The following is an 18134-nucleotide window of genomic DNA, read 5'->3' as shown; positions in this document are numbered from 1 at the left end:
GAGTATCTATTGCCACTATCAAAGAATCCTGAAGGTACAATCATGGGTTTCTTTAGCTTGTTTTTCTTACATGTTACTAGAAGCCATAATTGAGATTTGAGTATTTTGTTTTTAGGGGATGTTTTCTCTCCTTGCAAGTATTCTTTCGTTTTCTGTCCTATACTATAGCTAATGAATCAAAATATGCTTTATGAAGAGAAGTTATTTAAAATTGTGCATCTAATTATCTAAGAAACTGAAATGTTTCACTGAATGAATTTTGTCGGAGGAGAAAGCTATGACAAATAGGTTTGCATAGAAGTCTAGATGACAATTCAGAAGCAATAAGGAAGGCATAAATCAGTGTCAGCATCTTGTGAACATTCAATGATGTAAATTGAAAGAATAAATAAGATAGTTTGGGGGAAGCTCATTGTTATATTTTATATGTTACTTGGCCATCAGAACCTTGACAGGGATAGGTTAGATTATCAGTCAGGTTTTGCATGTGAAAGTCTCACCCCTGTTCCAATAACTTGCCAAATTAAACATACTTGTGACAGGAGTAGGGGAGCAAGCAAAGAACAGAGTGCAGTCTGTCATCACCTGCCTGTCACTTAACTCCAACCTTCTCTTCTCAAGGTTCAAACATAATAACATCAACAGTGGTAATAATCACCACATCCACAAAACAATGCTTAACATTGGGTGCTAATGTCATGGGACATTGGCACCTTGCTAAGCACTATCTTATCCTGTTAACAGTACCTATGACATATATACTGTCATTATCCCCATTTTATAGATGAAGAAAGTGATGTTGAGAGAAGATCAGTTATATTTGCCCAAAGTCACACAGCAAGTAAGTGGCAGGCAGAGTTAGAGCCTTAGGCCAGACTTTTTGACTGGGGACCTGTGGCAGGCCCTCTTGTGCTCTGCAGTTTCTTGATGAAGAAGCAGAGATTATACACAAGCTCAGATGAGGAGCATGTGGTATTTCTTCCCTTCTGGAGCCGCTGTGAATCTACAGTTAGATAACGAAGCATTCTTCTTTGATTGCCTCCTGAATTAATGCATTGCTATTCTTTGTAATTCTTTATAGTTTTCTCTTTTTCACTGAAATACTGTAGTCATACAGAAAAGTATAAAACTTAAAGAATATTATGACCGTCATCAGTGTATCCAGCTTTGTCAGGACTTACTTGCTTCTGATCTTTTTTTTAATAAGCAAGAATTTTCATTTAGTGTAGCTTAAAGAAAAAAGCTTTCTGCTTATGAAATGGAAACTCTAAACTTTGAACTTGTCATATGGGTATAATTTAAAATGCATTTTAGAGCTTCCTGAACAAAGTCCTATGAACTCCAAGTACTTTATTTACAACAGAGATCTTTGGAATCAATAGAATTCAGGACCATAATTAAAGAATGTTCTCTGTTTACAGCTATTTACTTTCAAGGTTCATCAGAGAATAATAAATAACTACTTTAATTTTCTGAAGTGAAGGTATTAGTGGTTTCTTAGTAACCTTGATTTCCTATTTATGTTTCTTCCCCTCTTCTAGCACAAAAGCTGTGAGCCGCTTTCACTCTCCTTTTATTGTAGAAAATTACAGACGTCTGAATCAGCTCCGGGAGCAGCTAGTCCTTGACTGCAGTGCTGAATGGCTTGATTTTCTAGAGTGAGTTTACAATGAAAAATATACTCTGACTTTTTGCTATGAGAAATAGACCGGAAAATCTTTCTATCAAAAAGAAAAGTAGAGATTACTGCTTGTGACCTGCCATAAAATAGTTGAGTACATGTGTTCTCTCATTTTATTTTTAGTCCATTGAAATGTAAGCTCATCTTAGTCCGTAATGAGAGACCTAATATAGTTTATTGTTACTGTACCTACATTTAGTTGCTAAGGATGGTTGGTAGAGTCACGTTTTGAAATTCCACTTTGGACATCATTTACTTATAAAAAAGGCCTAATATTTTCAGAGTTGGACACATATGGGTTAGTTGTTCTGTTTTTATTATCTCCATTTAATTTTTTTTCTTATTTTACATCCTATGTATTTCCTAACTTTTTATTTTAAAGAATTTTAAACATGGGAAAGTTGAAATGAACGCTGACACTCTCTTCACTTACATTTATCAGGTGTTAACATTTTGCCACTTTTTTTTTATATCTCTCATAGACTTTTTTTTCTGAACCATTTGAAAGTACCTTTTAGACATTATAACACTTCACCCCTCCCCCTAAATCTTAATTAAGCATACATCTAAAACTAAGGACTTTATACTATATAATCTTAACACCATTATCACATCTAAAAAATTGATATTAATTTAAGGAATATTGAGTTTCTTTAATTCTGCCCCCTCCCCGATTTTTAAGTGAAAGCTCAAATCAACTTTCACATGTTGCATTTTGTTACTATGTTTCTTTTCTAATTGAATCTAGAATAATCTCCCACATTTTTTTGTTTTTTATGAGATTTTCTTTTGAAGAGCCCTTGCCATTGCCTCAAAGAATGTTTCATAGCTGGATTTATTCATAGCTGTGTGTTCATACGGACAGGGTTAAGTCTGGGGTGTGCTGGTAAATAAATGATAAACAGCCAGCTCTCTGGAAGAATAGTAGTGTTTGTGGTGTTTGTTGATTTCTGTAGTGTAAACACTCCTACCTGGGCTGATTTCAAGCTGCTGCTGGATTGGAGTTGGGAAAAGAGATGTACAGTTGACCTTCATGAGTCCACAGCTATGAACCGCTCATCCAAGCACTTTATTATTCTTCAGATGATATCTTTGAGTGAGATATTATCACCCCCTATTTACAAATGAATTAATTGAGATACAGAAATAAGGAGTAAGTTGCCTACATTGGTTGGAGCCGAGATTCAACTCCGGGTATCTAGTGGTAGGTTGTGCCCTTTACCATCAGGTTGTAGAGGCTGCCTATGGTAAATACGTAGGCATCACTCTGAACAGAAATCTCTCTGGTAGTCTTTGTCTTTAAAACCTTAAACAGTAAGTATTCAGTGAGGTTCTCCAGGAGCTAAGTAACCAGTCTGGTGAGTGAAAAAAAAAAGATTCTGTGTGACAGTTTTTAAAAGGTAGCTGTTTGCCCAGAGGAGTCTTGGATTATAGCATCAGGAAGACATTCCACTTTACTTGTCCTGAATCTCCTGAGGTTATCTTACTCCTAGTTGTGGACCCAGGGATAGAAACTTAGTGGTGTATTCATTTCCTTTTCCACTTCACTTTCAATTTTCCATTTTAAGGGTTTTCAGGGCCTTTGAGTCTCTAGTTCTCCTGTTTTGCCCATAGAAGTATCACTAAGACATGAAAATTAGATTCCTTTCAGGCTTCAGGGACCACATTCTAGGATCCTGCAATTTGGTGAGTTGATACATATTCACTCTATTCACAGTATACACAATTTTATACATCTGGTTTATCTTCTCATTGCTAATATTCTAGGCTAAAGGAAGTTCAGATCTCCCATTGCAAACACTTTGGCTTTATTCTTGATTCTGTCTTCCTTTTTGTCCCTTTATCTGTTATCCTGTTTGTCTTTTTTGCCTTTGAAATGTCTCTTTGATTTGTCCCTTCTTTTGTTCCCTTGTAGCACCCCACCATTTCTGCATACTGTTCTTACTGTTTCAGCCCTCTGCCTGGGCCCTTCTACCAAATTAACCCAGGAGAATTTTACTTTCATCATACCACCACTTTGAGAATTGCTATGAGTAAGCTGACATTAAATACAATATCACAAAGGATATGATATTCATGTTGCATTGCTAAGTGCAGAAAGGATGCAAAACAGTAATGTGTAAATTCATATACACACACGGCATACAAACCTTTTATCTTAAAAGATTAAATATATGTATGCCATTATTATATTATCAATATGCTTATTGGCCATTTATGTATCTTCTTTGAAGAAATGTATTTATATATATCCTCGAGTATTAACTGATTATTTCTGGATGGTGAGGTTACTGGAGATTTTAATTTACTTTGCAAAGACATGATATCAAATGTATCTTTAATGTACTTACATTACTTTCAAAATAAGAAAAATACATTGTATTTTTATCAAAAAAAATATTGGCTCCATTTTAGCTACAGCTTTTGCAACTAGAGCCCCCACTTGAGAACAATATTGTTAAGCACAGTACTTATTAAGGTGCCAGATGGTGTGAATATGATGTCATTTTAAAAAAATGATTAACCTCAATGAACCTGACGTCAGAGGATTGAATACCAGCTATACACGTGTATGTCTCTTATTGAGATACCGTTATGCATTAGTCATACTAGTTTGGATCAAAATATTGCAAGAAATCAAGACTGAAAGAAAGTTCTTTCAAAAGTAAATGGAAACTTCTCTCAAAAAATGTGTCTCTTCTTCTGTATTCTAGAAGATGGGCTGTGGATGTTGAATAATCTTGATTACAGATTTTTAAAAAATTAAGTTATAATGCCTCCTGTACAGTAGTTAAATATTTTAGAAATAAATTTGTAAATAAAAAATAAGATAACTTTCTTTTTGTTAACTTCAGATGTCATTGGGCAACATCTGATGGTAAACTGTCATAACAGCTTTAGAACCCAAGTGTCTTAATCTTTTTCCTGTGGACCTAGCAATATCTTTTGACCAGAGATTAATGGCTTCATTCTTAAATTTGTTGGTGGCTTAGTGATAAAGTTTCATGTTATGTTGTAATCCCAGTCTATCAGATTGTTACTTGAGTTGCCCGTTTTTTAGCTTGTCATTTTTCTAGGTATGGGTAATCTCTTTGAAATTTGGGGAAGTGTAGCAAATGGACAAAGATCAAGAAGTCAAACAAGACTTTGTAAGAGTTATAATGGTGATATTAAAGGTTTATGACGGTTTTTTATTTTATTCACATGTCTTATTTATGTAATTGACATGAGAAACAACATAATAGGCTATATCAAAATAATTCCCTTATCTCTCTCTGCCTTTTCTTTTTTCTTTTTCTTTCTTTCTTTTTTTTTTTTTTAACTGAAATGGTACCCCCTGAGAGCTGTGTCACTCATTTCAATTCCATATACTAGAATATCATCAAGGACAGTTACCCTCAACCGAAGTCTCCTAGATAAGTAGCAAATTAAATTAGGGTCTTGCTGGCCTGGACAAGACCTGAGAAGGAGGGAGTGAGAGTATGAAAAAAATGACTGATGTTTAAAGCTGAAGGTACTTTGATACTCACATCGAGGGAGTTAAGAGCAGAAATATCAAATGTAGCTGCTCTCTGGCAAAACAGAGTGCCAGGATAGGAAGACCAGATGGGTCAGTGATGAGAACAGGGACAGAATAGGACACAGCCCAAGAGGTAAACCAGTGGTTAGATCTAAATTGAAGTTACACCGGGAATAACAAGGCATGATCACTGAGCAGTCACTCAGGAATGTAAGGTCTGTGTACCATGTGACATCTTCAAAACTGAGTCATTTTGTTTGTTTATTTTTTATTTTGAGAAAGACATAGTGTGAGTGGGGGAGGGGCAGAGAGAGAAGGGGAGAGAATCCCAAGGAGGCTCTGCACTGCCAGCACAGAGCCTGATGTGGGGCTCAAACTCATGACCGTGAGATCATGACCTGACCTGAAACCAGAAGTCAGATGCTTAACCAACTGAGCCACCCAGGAGCTTCCATACGGAGTCATTTTTAAGGTGACAACAGAACATTATCTACCTGATGCCAGGGTCCAATCTCCTTTTTGCTTGGGATTTCTTAGCACTGTTAGTGGAATTCTTGCTTGTTTTAATGAACATTAATTCAGTGAGAAATAGGTAAATTATATTTGTTATACTGTGTTCAGACAAAGAGGTATAAAATATACTGTAAATATACTTTTCAGTTCATAAAGTTAACACAAAAGTAAAACTGGATACTTAAAATGTTGCCTCTATTTGGAAAAGTCATGTATATACAATACCTTTATAATATTACTGGAAAAATCATATTACAGATTCTAAAAACTCAATATAGTGATAATATAGGAATAACTGATTACATAGTAGCTTAATCGGGATATCCTTTTCAAGCTAGGAAGTACTCTAAAACTTTTGGATTTAAGAAGTAAACAGATTAAATCTCAAAGTTTCTGAAACACATTGTACAACAGAGAAATCTTTTTTAAGGGAAGCATTCAGCATAATACTCTCATTTTGGGGGGAATCTTCTTTGAAAGGTTGTAAAGGATACCTGTGATATGAGATAATGGAATAATTTAAGTAAAAAAAAAAAAGAAGGAAAACACTTGCATACATTCCTATATATTTTTAAATACATCTTTCAATAACAGTTTTCTAAGCTTTTAATCACCAGCTATTTGGTTAGCCAAAGATTTGAGACAATGATTGTTATCTTTTTAAAAATAAATCTAAAATTTAATTTATATATGCATTTTTAATAATGTAACTGAAGATCACTGAATAAAAGTACTTTTCTTGCTTGCCTTTAACAAAATTTATTATAATGGCTACTGTATACCAAAGTTATGGGCGGTATGTTAGGGCTTGATAATGATAAGCAAATCAGACAGACATGGACTCTACCATCAAGAAGCTTCCAATTCAGCGTGAGAAAAAGATATTGAAACTGTTAATCCTAGTTTGTATGATGCTATCAAGGAGAAGCACAAAGGGAAGCTGACCCATCAGGGTAGTTCATGTTATTTAAGTTGAATGAAAATGATCACATTTGTGTTAACTATATCTAAGTTGACTTGTCATGGTCAAATGAAATGTGTAATATGGTGTTAATAGTACACATCTTTTTATAGAAGTTATTTTAAATATATGTAGTTCTATCCAAATGAAACAAAAGAAGCCTCAGTAATCAAATTATTATATCAAACTGAAAAGTATTTCAGTGTAATTTCCATGTTTCTTAGGTATCCCTGGTTATTTTGTTTATGCTCATCTTAACTAATAAAGTGATTACTTATTGTACAGCTTTTATAGCTCTAAGAAATCAGTGTCCTCACCTTTTTGTTGTTGCTTCTGTAGGGATTTTAGTGAACATTATCACTCCTTGTGTAAAGCAGTACATCACCTAGCAACTGTTGACTGCATTTTCTCCCTGGCCAAGGTCGCTAAGCAAGGAAATTACTGCAGGTAATGTATTTTTTAACACTCCCCCCCCCTTCAGTGCTTTAGATTAGATGGTATTATTCCACTAATTTTAGCATTTTTATTATAAAATATTAAAATATGCAAATATTTTGCACCCTTTGTAAAGCTGAATGTCAACACGTATAGCTTGATTTGAAATTAACACATTCCTTTCTTGCTTGCTCTGTCATTTAGTACAGTGAAAGCAGATGTGACTCCAGAAGTGATTGTTATATATTTCAGTTTTTAAGTTTATGTGGGTGACATTTAAAAAAAATTTTTTTTAGTGTTTATTCATTTTTGAGAGACAGAGGCAGAGTGTGAGTGGGGGAGGGGCAGAGAGAGAGGGGGACACAGAATCCAAAGCAGGCTTCAGGCTCCAGGCTGTCTGCACAGAGCCCGACATGGGGCTCAAACCCACGAATCTGCGAGATCATGACCTTAGCCGAAGTCAGATGCTTAACCAACTGAGCCACCCAGGCGCTCTGGTGACATTTTTTAAAAAGCATAATCCTTTCATTTGTTAGCTTTGACTTAAACACTTTGTAATATGTTTCACTTCATGATTATAAATACCATCTAAATCAGATATGGCCGGGACTCATTGTATGATCCATTTTGAGGAAGTGTTCTCTATTGCTCTCCAAATTGTTCTTCCTTAAATTTAAAACCTTAAGCTTGAGCCAAATCTTTGGTTCAGTGCTGTGCCCTCCAGGCCCACTGGGTGAGGATCCTACCTTCCAGACCCACTGGGGCAACATTTCTGTTCCTGTAGTTTTGCTGGGCAAAGATTGGGCCCCCAGAGCTCCAGGTCATGTTGCCCCTTTGGTGGCTCTATGCCTGGGCCCCACCCCTGAAGTGTTTCTTTGTGATATTCCCATGTCTGCTGGTGCTCTGTGCCTGGCTCCCTCCTGTGGCTCCCCCCAGGCTAGAATTTTGTGCTGGTGGCTCTCTGGGTCTGGAGACCATTGCCCTATTGGGGGCTCTCTGGGCTATCTATTTCATAAAAGCATAGCCCACTCATGAGGGCTCTTACGAACCAATCGCCTTCCAAAGGCCTCACCTCCTAATACCATCGCATTAGGTTTCATATGAATTTTGGGGAGGACACAAACATTCAGTTTGTAGCACAAAGCCTATTTTTTCATATACTTAAGGAAATTTAAGGGAATGTTTACCTCACTGGCTATGGTGAGGAATAAAAAGAAAACATAGATGTCTTACTGCCTGTCAGTGCTTGTGACATACAGAATTCATTGTGTTTGATAGATATGTTTTGCTGTTCATACGTCTTTCGTATCTTGGTTTCTCTTTAGTTTGAGCCAAATAGCTTTTTTTTTGAACATTTCAATGTTCTTTATACCTAGCATAATACCCACAGTGGATGTTAAAAAATTGGTTGTTGTAAAGTATTTATTTATTTATTTATTTATTTATTTATTTATTTAGGGGAGGAGAATTGCAGGAATTGGCTATACCAGTTTTAGATTAAAAATGTACTTTGCTATTTCATTTCATTTTGTTTTGCCATCTATTTATGTGTGGAGACCAACAGTGTTGGGCACAATAGTTTTGTTTAAAATAGGTTATTTGCATTTTCACTATTGCCCAATTTCTTCTCACATCAGAGGGCTTCAAAAATTTTATCCCATTTATCATCCATAAAAATGAGATCTGTAAATTTACTGTAGTTGAATGTAGTTCTGGGAGAATAAGAATCTACTCTCCATTGACTTGATTTCTTCCTTATGTACTATGATCTTAGTAGGACTTCTTTCTTGCTGTACAAGGTTTGTGAAGCTAACTTTTCCTAAAGGATTCTTTTGGTGAATTAAGTAGAGGATCGGCTACAACCTATGCCCTTACTGTGTCTTCCTGCAAAGCTCTTCCCACTGAAAAATACTTGTGCCTGGCTTACCTCTTCTTATACTTCTTCAAGTGGCCTTTTGCCATTTGTTACTGCTGATGCTGCAGCTAGTAAGACCAGAAGAACCATGTCTATGGTATGTGGTTTATATTATACCAAATTTAAATATTTGTATCTGTATGTGTTTATATATCTATTTGTAAACTTAAACATATATATATATATTACACATCGTATATAAGTTTTTTTCTTTCATTTTTTTGTTATGTTCATTTATTTTGAGAAAGAGTGTGCATGCACACAGTGGGGAAGGGCTGAGAGAGTGGGGAAGAAAGAATCTCAAGCAGGCTCTGTACTGTCAGCACATACAGCCTGACGCGGGGCTCGACCGTATAAACTGTGAGATCGTGACCTGAGCTGAAACCAAGAGTCAGACGCTTAACTGACTGAGCCACTCGGGCACCCCAGGAATTCTTTATGGAGATGTAGGTTTGGCAAAATCTCTGAGGAGTGAAAATACATCCCTTATTACATCACTATAAAACTCTGATTAATTTGTAGACTCATCAGAGATTTAACAAACATTTTAAGTATATACACTAGACAGGTTTGGTCCTAGATTTTTCATTTAGGGACTTCTCCTTTTTTTGGCATCTTCTAGTCCATATATCAAGAGACTTCTTGATTTGCATAAGTAAAATTTGAACTCTTTTAAAAAGCATATCTTTCAGAGTGTAGACTTTGGATCAGACAGACATGGTTTTGAATACTTGCTTGGTTATTTAACAGCTGACCTTAAGCAAGTTACTTAACCTCTTTGATCCTCAGGTTCTGCATTGCCATAATACCTACCTCTCAAGAGATGTGCAGATTAAGTGAGGTAAATCTATATTAACTTTTTAAGCAGGACCAGACATGATAAGTACTTAGTAAATAGCAGATAATATTTTTCAAAGATGCTTATTTTAAAAATCAGAAGGATTAAGTATTTTAAAAATTACTTGTCTTTAATAAAAATATGGGGTATGTTAGTATGTTTCATACCCATTCAATTTATTTTTTAAAAATCATTTTTGGTTCTCTATCTTATCTGTCTCTTTGAACATGATAAGCATCGTTATCTTAAAGTCTTTGTCTGATAATTCAAATATCTGGAGTCCTTATGGGTCCTTGTTGCCTTGTTTCTCTTGCCTTGTTTTTGTTCGTTTTTGTTCTTATATCTTTTTGATGCCTGGTTGTTTTGATTATGTTATAGGCATTATATTTGTAGAATCATTATAGAAATAACTTGATGTTATATTTCCTCTGAAAGAGTCACATTTGCTTCTACTAGACACCTCAAGACGCTGAAAATACTCTGGCATCACTTAATCTAAATAATCTGTCATCTTATCTGGGCTTGAGATGACTCAAAGGTTCAAAAGCTGCCATTATTGCTTCAAATGTATTTCTTATGCCTGGTGTGCAGCCTATTGGTGTCTCAGTCCAGAGCCAGGCTATCCCTCATCTTTACCCTCAGCTGTTTCCTCAGGAATCTACACACTCCCTGGGACTCTGTCCTGCCCCAGGTCTTGGCTTGATAATTCCTTGATGTCTTGTTAGTTATCAGGTACCATCAAGTAACTATTTTCTATACTTTATCTAATTTTTCTTTTTGTCCTCAGTAGGATTGTTCCAAATGACATATTCTATCAGGAAAATGAGTTCAGGAAATATTTCATATGCTAAAATACTTTCCAAATTGGATACTATATATTTTGTATTAAGAAAAATTCACTGGGGTGCCTGGATGGCTCAATCGGTTAAGCATCTGACCTTGGTTCAGGTCATGATCTCACAGCTTGTGAGTTTGAGCCCCACCTCAGGCTCTGTGCTGACAGCATGGAGCCGGGAGCCTGCTTCAGATTCTGTGTCTGCCTCTCTCTCTGCCCCTCCCCACCGCTCGCTCACGCTCTCTCTCTCTGTCTCAAAAGTAAATAAACATGTAAAAAAATTTTTTTTTAATTTTTCTTAAAAGAAAAATCCACCTGAATATTTTTAAATGAAAAATCATACCATAAACTTTAGGAAATAAAATCAACTTCTCTTTTTTTAGCAGAAATAAAATTGAGTGTAAATAGCCACCAAATAGGAAACTTTCATCTAAAATGCATTTTAAGCTAGTATTTAAGTATCTGAAGTTTATACTTTTTCCCCCTTAGATTTCCAGCTTGCTCAAAGATATTAGTGCCTTTGAACTATTGATGTTAGTTCAGATTGATTATTGGCTTTATAATCACGATCTTTTTTTTTTTTTTTTCTAAATACTCTTAGGACATTTTATTCACTATAGCCTAACCTTGAGGCAAAAGTTCTTATTCTTTCTAACCAATTTGTATTTTGGATATTATATTGTTTTACTAATTGTATTGTTTCCCTGAGGCATTTAAAGGAGAAAGATGCCGTTTCAAAAATATAAAATAAATTTGTTCAAGTTCAGTGTTTCATTCTTTCCAGGCAGCATCCAGATTTCCTTAGTTCTTCTTAAGTGCCGTGTCATCAACATGTTTTTCATATCCTTCTTGCTCTATCTTAATGTAGTGTATCGTCTCATTTCTCCAAATTATCATTTGCTTCTCATTCTACCAGAAAGTGTTTTGTCTTTGTATAATTTTGATAGTGACAGAGTAAGTCAGTCACTTATTTTCACAGATTTTCGAGCAGAACAAATCATTCGAAATTTTATTCTAAAGTGAAGACCTTCCTCAGAAATCCTATCAGTGTCATGAATAATGATCTATTGATTTCACTTGGGAGAACACCTAGGATTTTATTTTAAAACTGATATTACTTACAGAAGCTTTCATTTTTTTTTAGTAGTAAATTTATAATGCACCTAGGTAAAAATCCTGTCTTTAGAATTGTACTTTGAAATCCAAGAAATGTCCTTTTCCTGTCATTTTAAATGTCTCTTTCCAAAGAATAATTTCAAATTTTTACTCAGAAGATACTGTAGTTACTTTCTTTGAGAAATGTGAGGGTATATACTTGGGGTTTTGTTAGCCAGATATATTTAAGGAAAAGGATTTAAGTATTTAGGAAAGTACTATTTCTTAGTATTATGAGTAAGTTCAGAAATGTGTTTTATGCTAAAGTTCTGAGTCATAGAACTTAATAATCAGTGAGTATAAGTTAACACAATACGAGGACACTGTTCACCCAGCACATTGTCAGAAATTAGAAAATTTGGTAATACCTCCTTTAGGTGAAGTTGTGAAAAAACAAGTCAACTTGCATATCCTGCTGGTGGGAAGATAAACTGATACAGATATTTCTTTTTTTTTTTAAGTGTTTATTTATTTGAAAGAGAGTAAGTGCACACATGTGTGTGTGAATAAGCAAGCGGGAGAAGGGAAGAAAGAGAGGGAAAGAGAGAATCCCAAGCAGGCCCTGTGCTATCAGCATAGAGCCCGATGTGGGCCTCAATCTCATGAACTATGAGATCATGACCTGAGCTGAAATCAAGAGTTGGGCACTTAACTGAGCCACGCAGGCATCTGATATAGATGTTTCTGTATGTTAAAATAAAAAATAAGCAAACTCTATGACTTAGAAAGCATACTTCAGGAATTTACTCTAGCTCAGACAAACACTTGTCTATATGTAATGGGTATGTGAGTGTGTGTGGGTGTGTGTGGGTGTGTATAGTGTGTATATATACATGGTTGTTCATTGCACTGTTGTTTGAAAATCTAAACACAGTCTAAAATATTTAACAACAGAGAACAGCTAACTCATTTATGCGGCAGCTTCCAAAGGATGTTAAAGATATGACAGGAAATTATCCTAAATCTTCAATATACCATACCATCAGTATCCACTGGACCTAATTTCAGCTTTTGAGTTTCTTAAATGTCTTTCCAAGAACAAAGAGAAAATTCATGTTTTTTTAAAAAGAAGAATAAAACTCATTCTGTCTTGCATTTACACTATGGGTCCATTGGACCCTTTTATAAATATGAGATGTATTTTGGATCTTTAATGATTTTATTTTTTCTATATCTGGAATATCTTGCTATTTCATCATCCCAGGAATTACTTAATTATTGTTTATTGATTATTTCTACTAAAAAGTCTAAGAAAACTAGAGAATGGTAATGCAAAGGTGAGATAGAACTCACTATCACACCATCCTTCAGGGTTCTAATTGTGTTGCCTGAAGTGCTGCATCATCCTTCAGGAAGTTACAAGAAGAATGGAGATAACACCATTATAGTTGGCTTCTAACTTTCTTTGAACATAGCTGAGAACTTGCAATTTTTTATTTTTCGCCCATAATAGCAAAAAAAAAGTGACAGAAGACATTTCACAATTATTAATCAAACGATGAATGTGAAGAGAAAGATAGTGCTCTAGATACTAATGATGATAATGAAATTTCTTGTATAAACCCAATCTCAGATTATGAGTGTTCAGATGACAGTATCCTGGATAAATTTTCCCAAACTCAAGAATCATTATGTGAATATATTTTTCTAAGGGCAAAGTGAAATGTGTTCTTTTCCAGTCAGTTATTCCATAGGCAGCACACATCATGCAATATTTGGTGACAAGAACCTGATCCATCCTGTTTTGCCAAAAGGACATGTAGTAGTTTCTTTTGTCTTTTATGAAATTTGTGCCCTGAAGTTTACTTGATACTGTTTGTAGGTGGACAGGTGCTTAAGGTAGAAGACTGAAAGAAAATAGAAGATGTGAAATAAAAATATTGACTTGATTGACTATTCTGATTTGATATTTATAAATATAAAACTGAAAGTTTGTTACAGTTGTGGAGCAAAGAAGATGCCTGGCCTCTCCTCAACAAAACTATAAGCTTTAAAAGATTTCAAAAAATTCAAGTATTACATTTTCGTCCATGCAAGTTGGGGAAGAACCAAAAATAATGATAAGCCAGAACATTTTAGAAACGTATTGAAATCAAAAATTAGTATTTATGAATGTCTGTTGTCCTAGGTACATGCATGATGGTTGGTGAGCAATTAATTACATTGAGAGTGTATTGTCCGTTCCAAGTATATATGCCTTTATGAGCAGGAAAATGTGGAATAAAAATATGAGATTTGCTCTGTTTAAGTTCTTACTAAAATTCCCCCTTCTGCAAATTATTTGTAAAATGACTGTATTTGTAATGACTGTACATTTTGAAATGTACTTTCATTTGTAAAATGAAAGTATTAAAAAAAAAATAGAAGAGTCCATTGGTGAATAGTGAAGCCAACGTTTTTAGTGTATATTGAGTGTTAAGGGGGGAAATGTAGTTGTAGAAATACACATAACAGTATGATCCTGATTTGTTCTGCTTTTTTTTTTTTTAAAAGAAATCGCAAACAAATGCAATGAGTGTATAAAAACCTAAATGCAGAGAAGAAAGTTGGGAAGGATAGATACCACACTGATCTCAGTGGTAATCTCTGGGAAGGAGAATGAGAGTAGGGCAGTGCTCACGGGGGATATGATAAATAGATAAAGCTATAGATAAAAACAAAGTCTAAAAGCTTAAAAAATAAGACCAGCAAGGCAAAAAAATAAGTTTTATATCAAAAAAAAGTGAAAGATACCAATGACCCTAGAAAGATGTTTCAGTTGAATAGAATATAAAAAGTTTAGGTCTCCCAAGTCCAGCACATAATATAATTTCAATTAACGTAATAATTAAATCTGGACTAATTTTCAGGGATAGCCTTTATTATGCGTATTACTAAAAATGATTTAAATAACACTAATCTGAACTGTAACTTTTAGTAATGAAAATATTGGTCTTAGATAATATTAAGAAAATAAAAATTAAAAAAGATCTTGTAAAGTAGACTTCAGCATTAGAGCTACTGTAGGACTCTGCTGAAGTTTGTCCTTCAAACACTGCTACAATAATTGTCCTCCTAATTCTTATAGTTAAAATTTAACTTTAATACTCAAAACCTTATTCCGGATGTGTTCTTAAAGTCTGTTTTGTAAGCGAGAACTTAGAGATTTTTTTAAAAGGCAGTTTTCATGCCTAGTAAGTTGAAACATGCTTCTTTTTGCAGACCAACTCTACAAGAAGAAAGGAAGATCATGATTAAAAATGGCCGGCACCCTGTGATTGACGTGTTGCTGGGAGAACAGGATCAATATGTTCCCAACAGTACGAATTTATCAGTAAGTACCATGTGATGCCAAATGAGTAAAAGATGATAACACGGATCCAAACTTTTAAATACAAAATAAGTATTTTTCTGATTTACACAGATTTTAACTGGTTTTCAGCGTTAAGTGTGGTAATCTTGGGCTCTACTTTTATATTCATCACCACATATGGAATTGGTGACATTTTCAATGAAGGATTATCCTTAAGTGGAAAGATGTAGCAACTAACTGGTTAATCTTAAGTTGTTATCCTAGGTAACTCCTAAAAATATTTTTCAGTTATGAATGCCTAAATATGCTAATAGAGTGGAATCATACCATGGTTTTGCAAATTCCTGTTTGTGTTTATCATTGTATGCTTTGACCTATGTTTCACCATTTTAAAATGTTCTGTGAAAGAATTAGAGATGTTTCAGCTCATTTCAGTGATGAGAACTTTTGTCATATGGGCTAGAGTTCTCTCACAGAACGTTAATGATCCTAAAGATTTCTTCATTTAATACATACTTACTGCATTCCTATTTAGCTTCAGTAGCAAAGCAAGTGTTAGGACAGAGAGTAGTAAGCCAGACAGAGATACACACTGCTCTAAGGGAGCTTGTGACCAAGCCAGAAGGTTGTCCTGCTGTTATAATAGATGATCTAGGAAACCAGGTGGTCCCAGGAGCATGTAGCAGGTCAGCCTAACTTATTATAGGGGGAACATTGAGCAAGGTTTCCCGGGGATGAGATACTAACTGAAGAGGGAGTCAGCATAGGCCAGAGAAGTAGAGAGGAGTATACCAGGTCAAGGAACCAACATGGGAGAGGCCAAGAGTGAGGCAGAGCAGGGTGAATTCAGGGAAGTGAAAGATGTTGAGTAACCTGGAAAAGTGAGTATGAAGAAAGAAGGGTTCAGAAATAAGGAAGAGGCCAGTTTGCTTGCATGTCATATTAAGGAATTTGAATTTATTCCTAAAGGATTTAGAATACTAGCAAGAGAGTGATTAAAACTGGGGAAAAAAAGCAAACTTATGGGAGGGAGGGTGTGCATGTGTGCCTTGCCTTTGTGTGTGTGTTACATAGAGTACACTGTCAAAGGTAAAGCCATACACTAATTAAAGTGGTAAGGGTAGAATCACATTACTGTGATTGCAGTAGGGAAAAGAGGATAGTGTGGACTGAACTCAACTTCAGTTTGTACAGAGATGACTGCGTGTTTTAAAGGGAGAGTGAGGGACTAGGAAAGAGGAATGGGGTGGGTAGTGGAGGGGGTGTCCTGCAGATTAAAGGGAGTAGAAATTGGAACAAGCAGGGAAGGGGATTGGTTAATGTGAAACCTATCTGGGTTTATTAACTGGCAGTTGGAGCTTCTACCCTCATACGTGGAGTGGAAAGAAAGGGAGAGTTGTCTTCTTGAATGTTTGCATTTCAAAGAGATGACTCACCTTGAGAAGACATTTCTAGGTGGTAGAAGATTTACATCTCAAAGGGGCAGAGAATGGATTTCTAACTAAGCTTTCTGAAGGAATTGCTCTCAGAGGAGGTACAGGGGCCTCTCTGCTGGTCATCACCTTTTGGCTGGAAGAAGCAGTAAATTCTCCTGGCAGTCTTGTACTTTTTCAGGTAGGAACTTTAAGAGGGTTGGGGTCATCCTAAGAACATGGCCTTCAGCTGCAAGAAACTGTGCTAGTGTTTATTCTGGTGTCTTAGTGGGGTGAGTAAACAAAATCATTTGTGCTGAAAGTGCGCAATTTTTAGAGGCCATGGTTGAAGCCTAGTGGAGAAGAGGGCCCAGGAGGAGCCTGACTACAAGTTGTTCAAAGTGAGAGTCTTGGTCAGCATAGAGTGAAATAATCTGGTGATGAGATCAGTGAATTACTGTAGGGAAGAGTTCAGTGAGAGAGGTTGTATCAAGGAATGAAATGCCTGACTTTAAGATTTCAGAGATAGTGCTCTTCTGGGAGATGGCAAGCCCTAGGTTTGGCCGTGGAAGGTGGGTAGCAGAAGTGGAGGTCTTTGGAGATGAGATCAAGGAACAGAGTTTGGGAAAAAGTCATCCACATGAGTGTTGAAATCATCTAAGAGAACAGCAGCATTTGTAGGGAAAGCCAAAGGTGTTCCAGGTGCCAAAGATTCCAAGGGATGGAGACTGGTGACAGGGAAGTTTGTAGATGCCTGCAGTGAGGACAAGCAGAGGTGGTCAAGTTCTAAAGAAACACATAAGAACACATAAGGGAGAACCTCTGAACTCTGAGATGTGTGTGGCAGGATGTGGCCGAAAGCGCAGCCTCCAAACGAAGTGAACAACAGCCAGGTTTCAGTTTAAGCCTTTTTGAAGGAGGTATTAAACAAGAAGGTTAGAACCACAGAAGGGCTTGGGAATTTTTCAGAGTTCATTGGGAAAATTGGAATGTAGCAGAGCAGTTAGAAATTAGGTCAGAGAAAGGAAGTCCAGAACAGCAAGGGAGTTGGGAATATAACAGAGTATTCCCTCTTGGGCTGTGAGCAAGGGTGACAGAGATATGCACATGGTGAATTTGGCTGGCCCCAAGTGTGGTAAGTGAAAGGAAATGCTTTGAATTACATTAAGTTTAATATTACAGTTTGATATAACACACAGACTTGTTGGTAGTGTATAATCTGGTCCGCAAAGTCTGTAAACTTGTTCGTTCTCATCAGGGAATTTGTAAATTGCTTAAGTTATCAAGCCAAGTTAATACGTACTGATGCTTTATTGACTTTTAAAAGAAGAATGAACGTAAGAATTTCTTTTTCAGTTCCCATAATACCAGTGGGGGTATAGCTTTTCTTGAGAAAGTAATATAGTTGTAACATTTAATACCTTGGTTTATATTTTACTTATAAATCTCTTAAACATTACTTCCTGTTACTGTCCTCATCCCCCAGCACGCCAGCCAACTCAAACGCAATCCCAAGTATGTTATCTTCGACATTGATTTTTTTTGTTTTTTTCTCTTTTTCATTCTTTTTTTTTTTT

At 35.8% G+C, this 18134-nt stretch overlaps 1 protein-coding gene across 1 annotated transcript in view; it reads left to right on the top strand.

Annotated features, from left to right (window-relative positions):
* Positions 1 to 18134, top strand: part of MSH3 (mutS homolog 3) — a 188144-nt gene that overhangs the window by 116388 nt on the left and 53622 nt on the right. Inside the window, exons 17-19 of the mRNA XM_058728381.1 lie at positions 1542 to 1658; positions 7015 to 7122; positions 15055 to 15166. Coding sequence (XP_058584364.1) covers positions 1542 to 1658; positions 7015 to 7122; positions 15055 to 15166 — 337 coding nt within the window. The remainder of the gene's footprint in view (positions 1 to 1541; positions 1659 to 7014; positions 7123 to 15054; positions 15167 to 18134) is intronic.

This window comes from Neofelis nebulosa, chromosome 1, assembly GCF_028018385.1.
Source record: "Neofelis nebulosa isolate mNeoNeb1 chromosome 1, mNeoNeb1.pri, whole genome shotgun sequence".
NCBI lineage: Eukaryota > Metazoa > Chordata > Mammalia > Carnivora > Felidae > Neofelis > Neofelis nebulosa.
The sequence above is the reverse complement of the archived record's forward strand: the minus strand, read 5'-3'. Positions and strand labels throughout refer to the sequence as shown.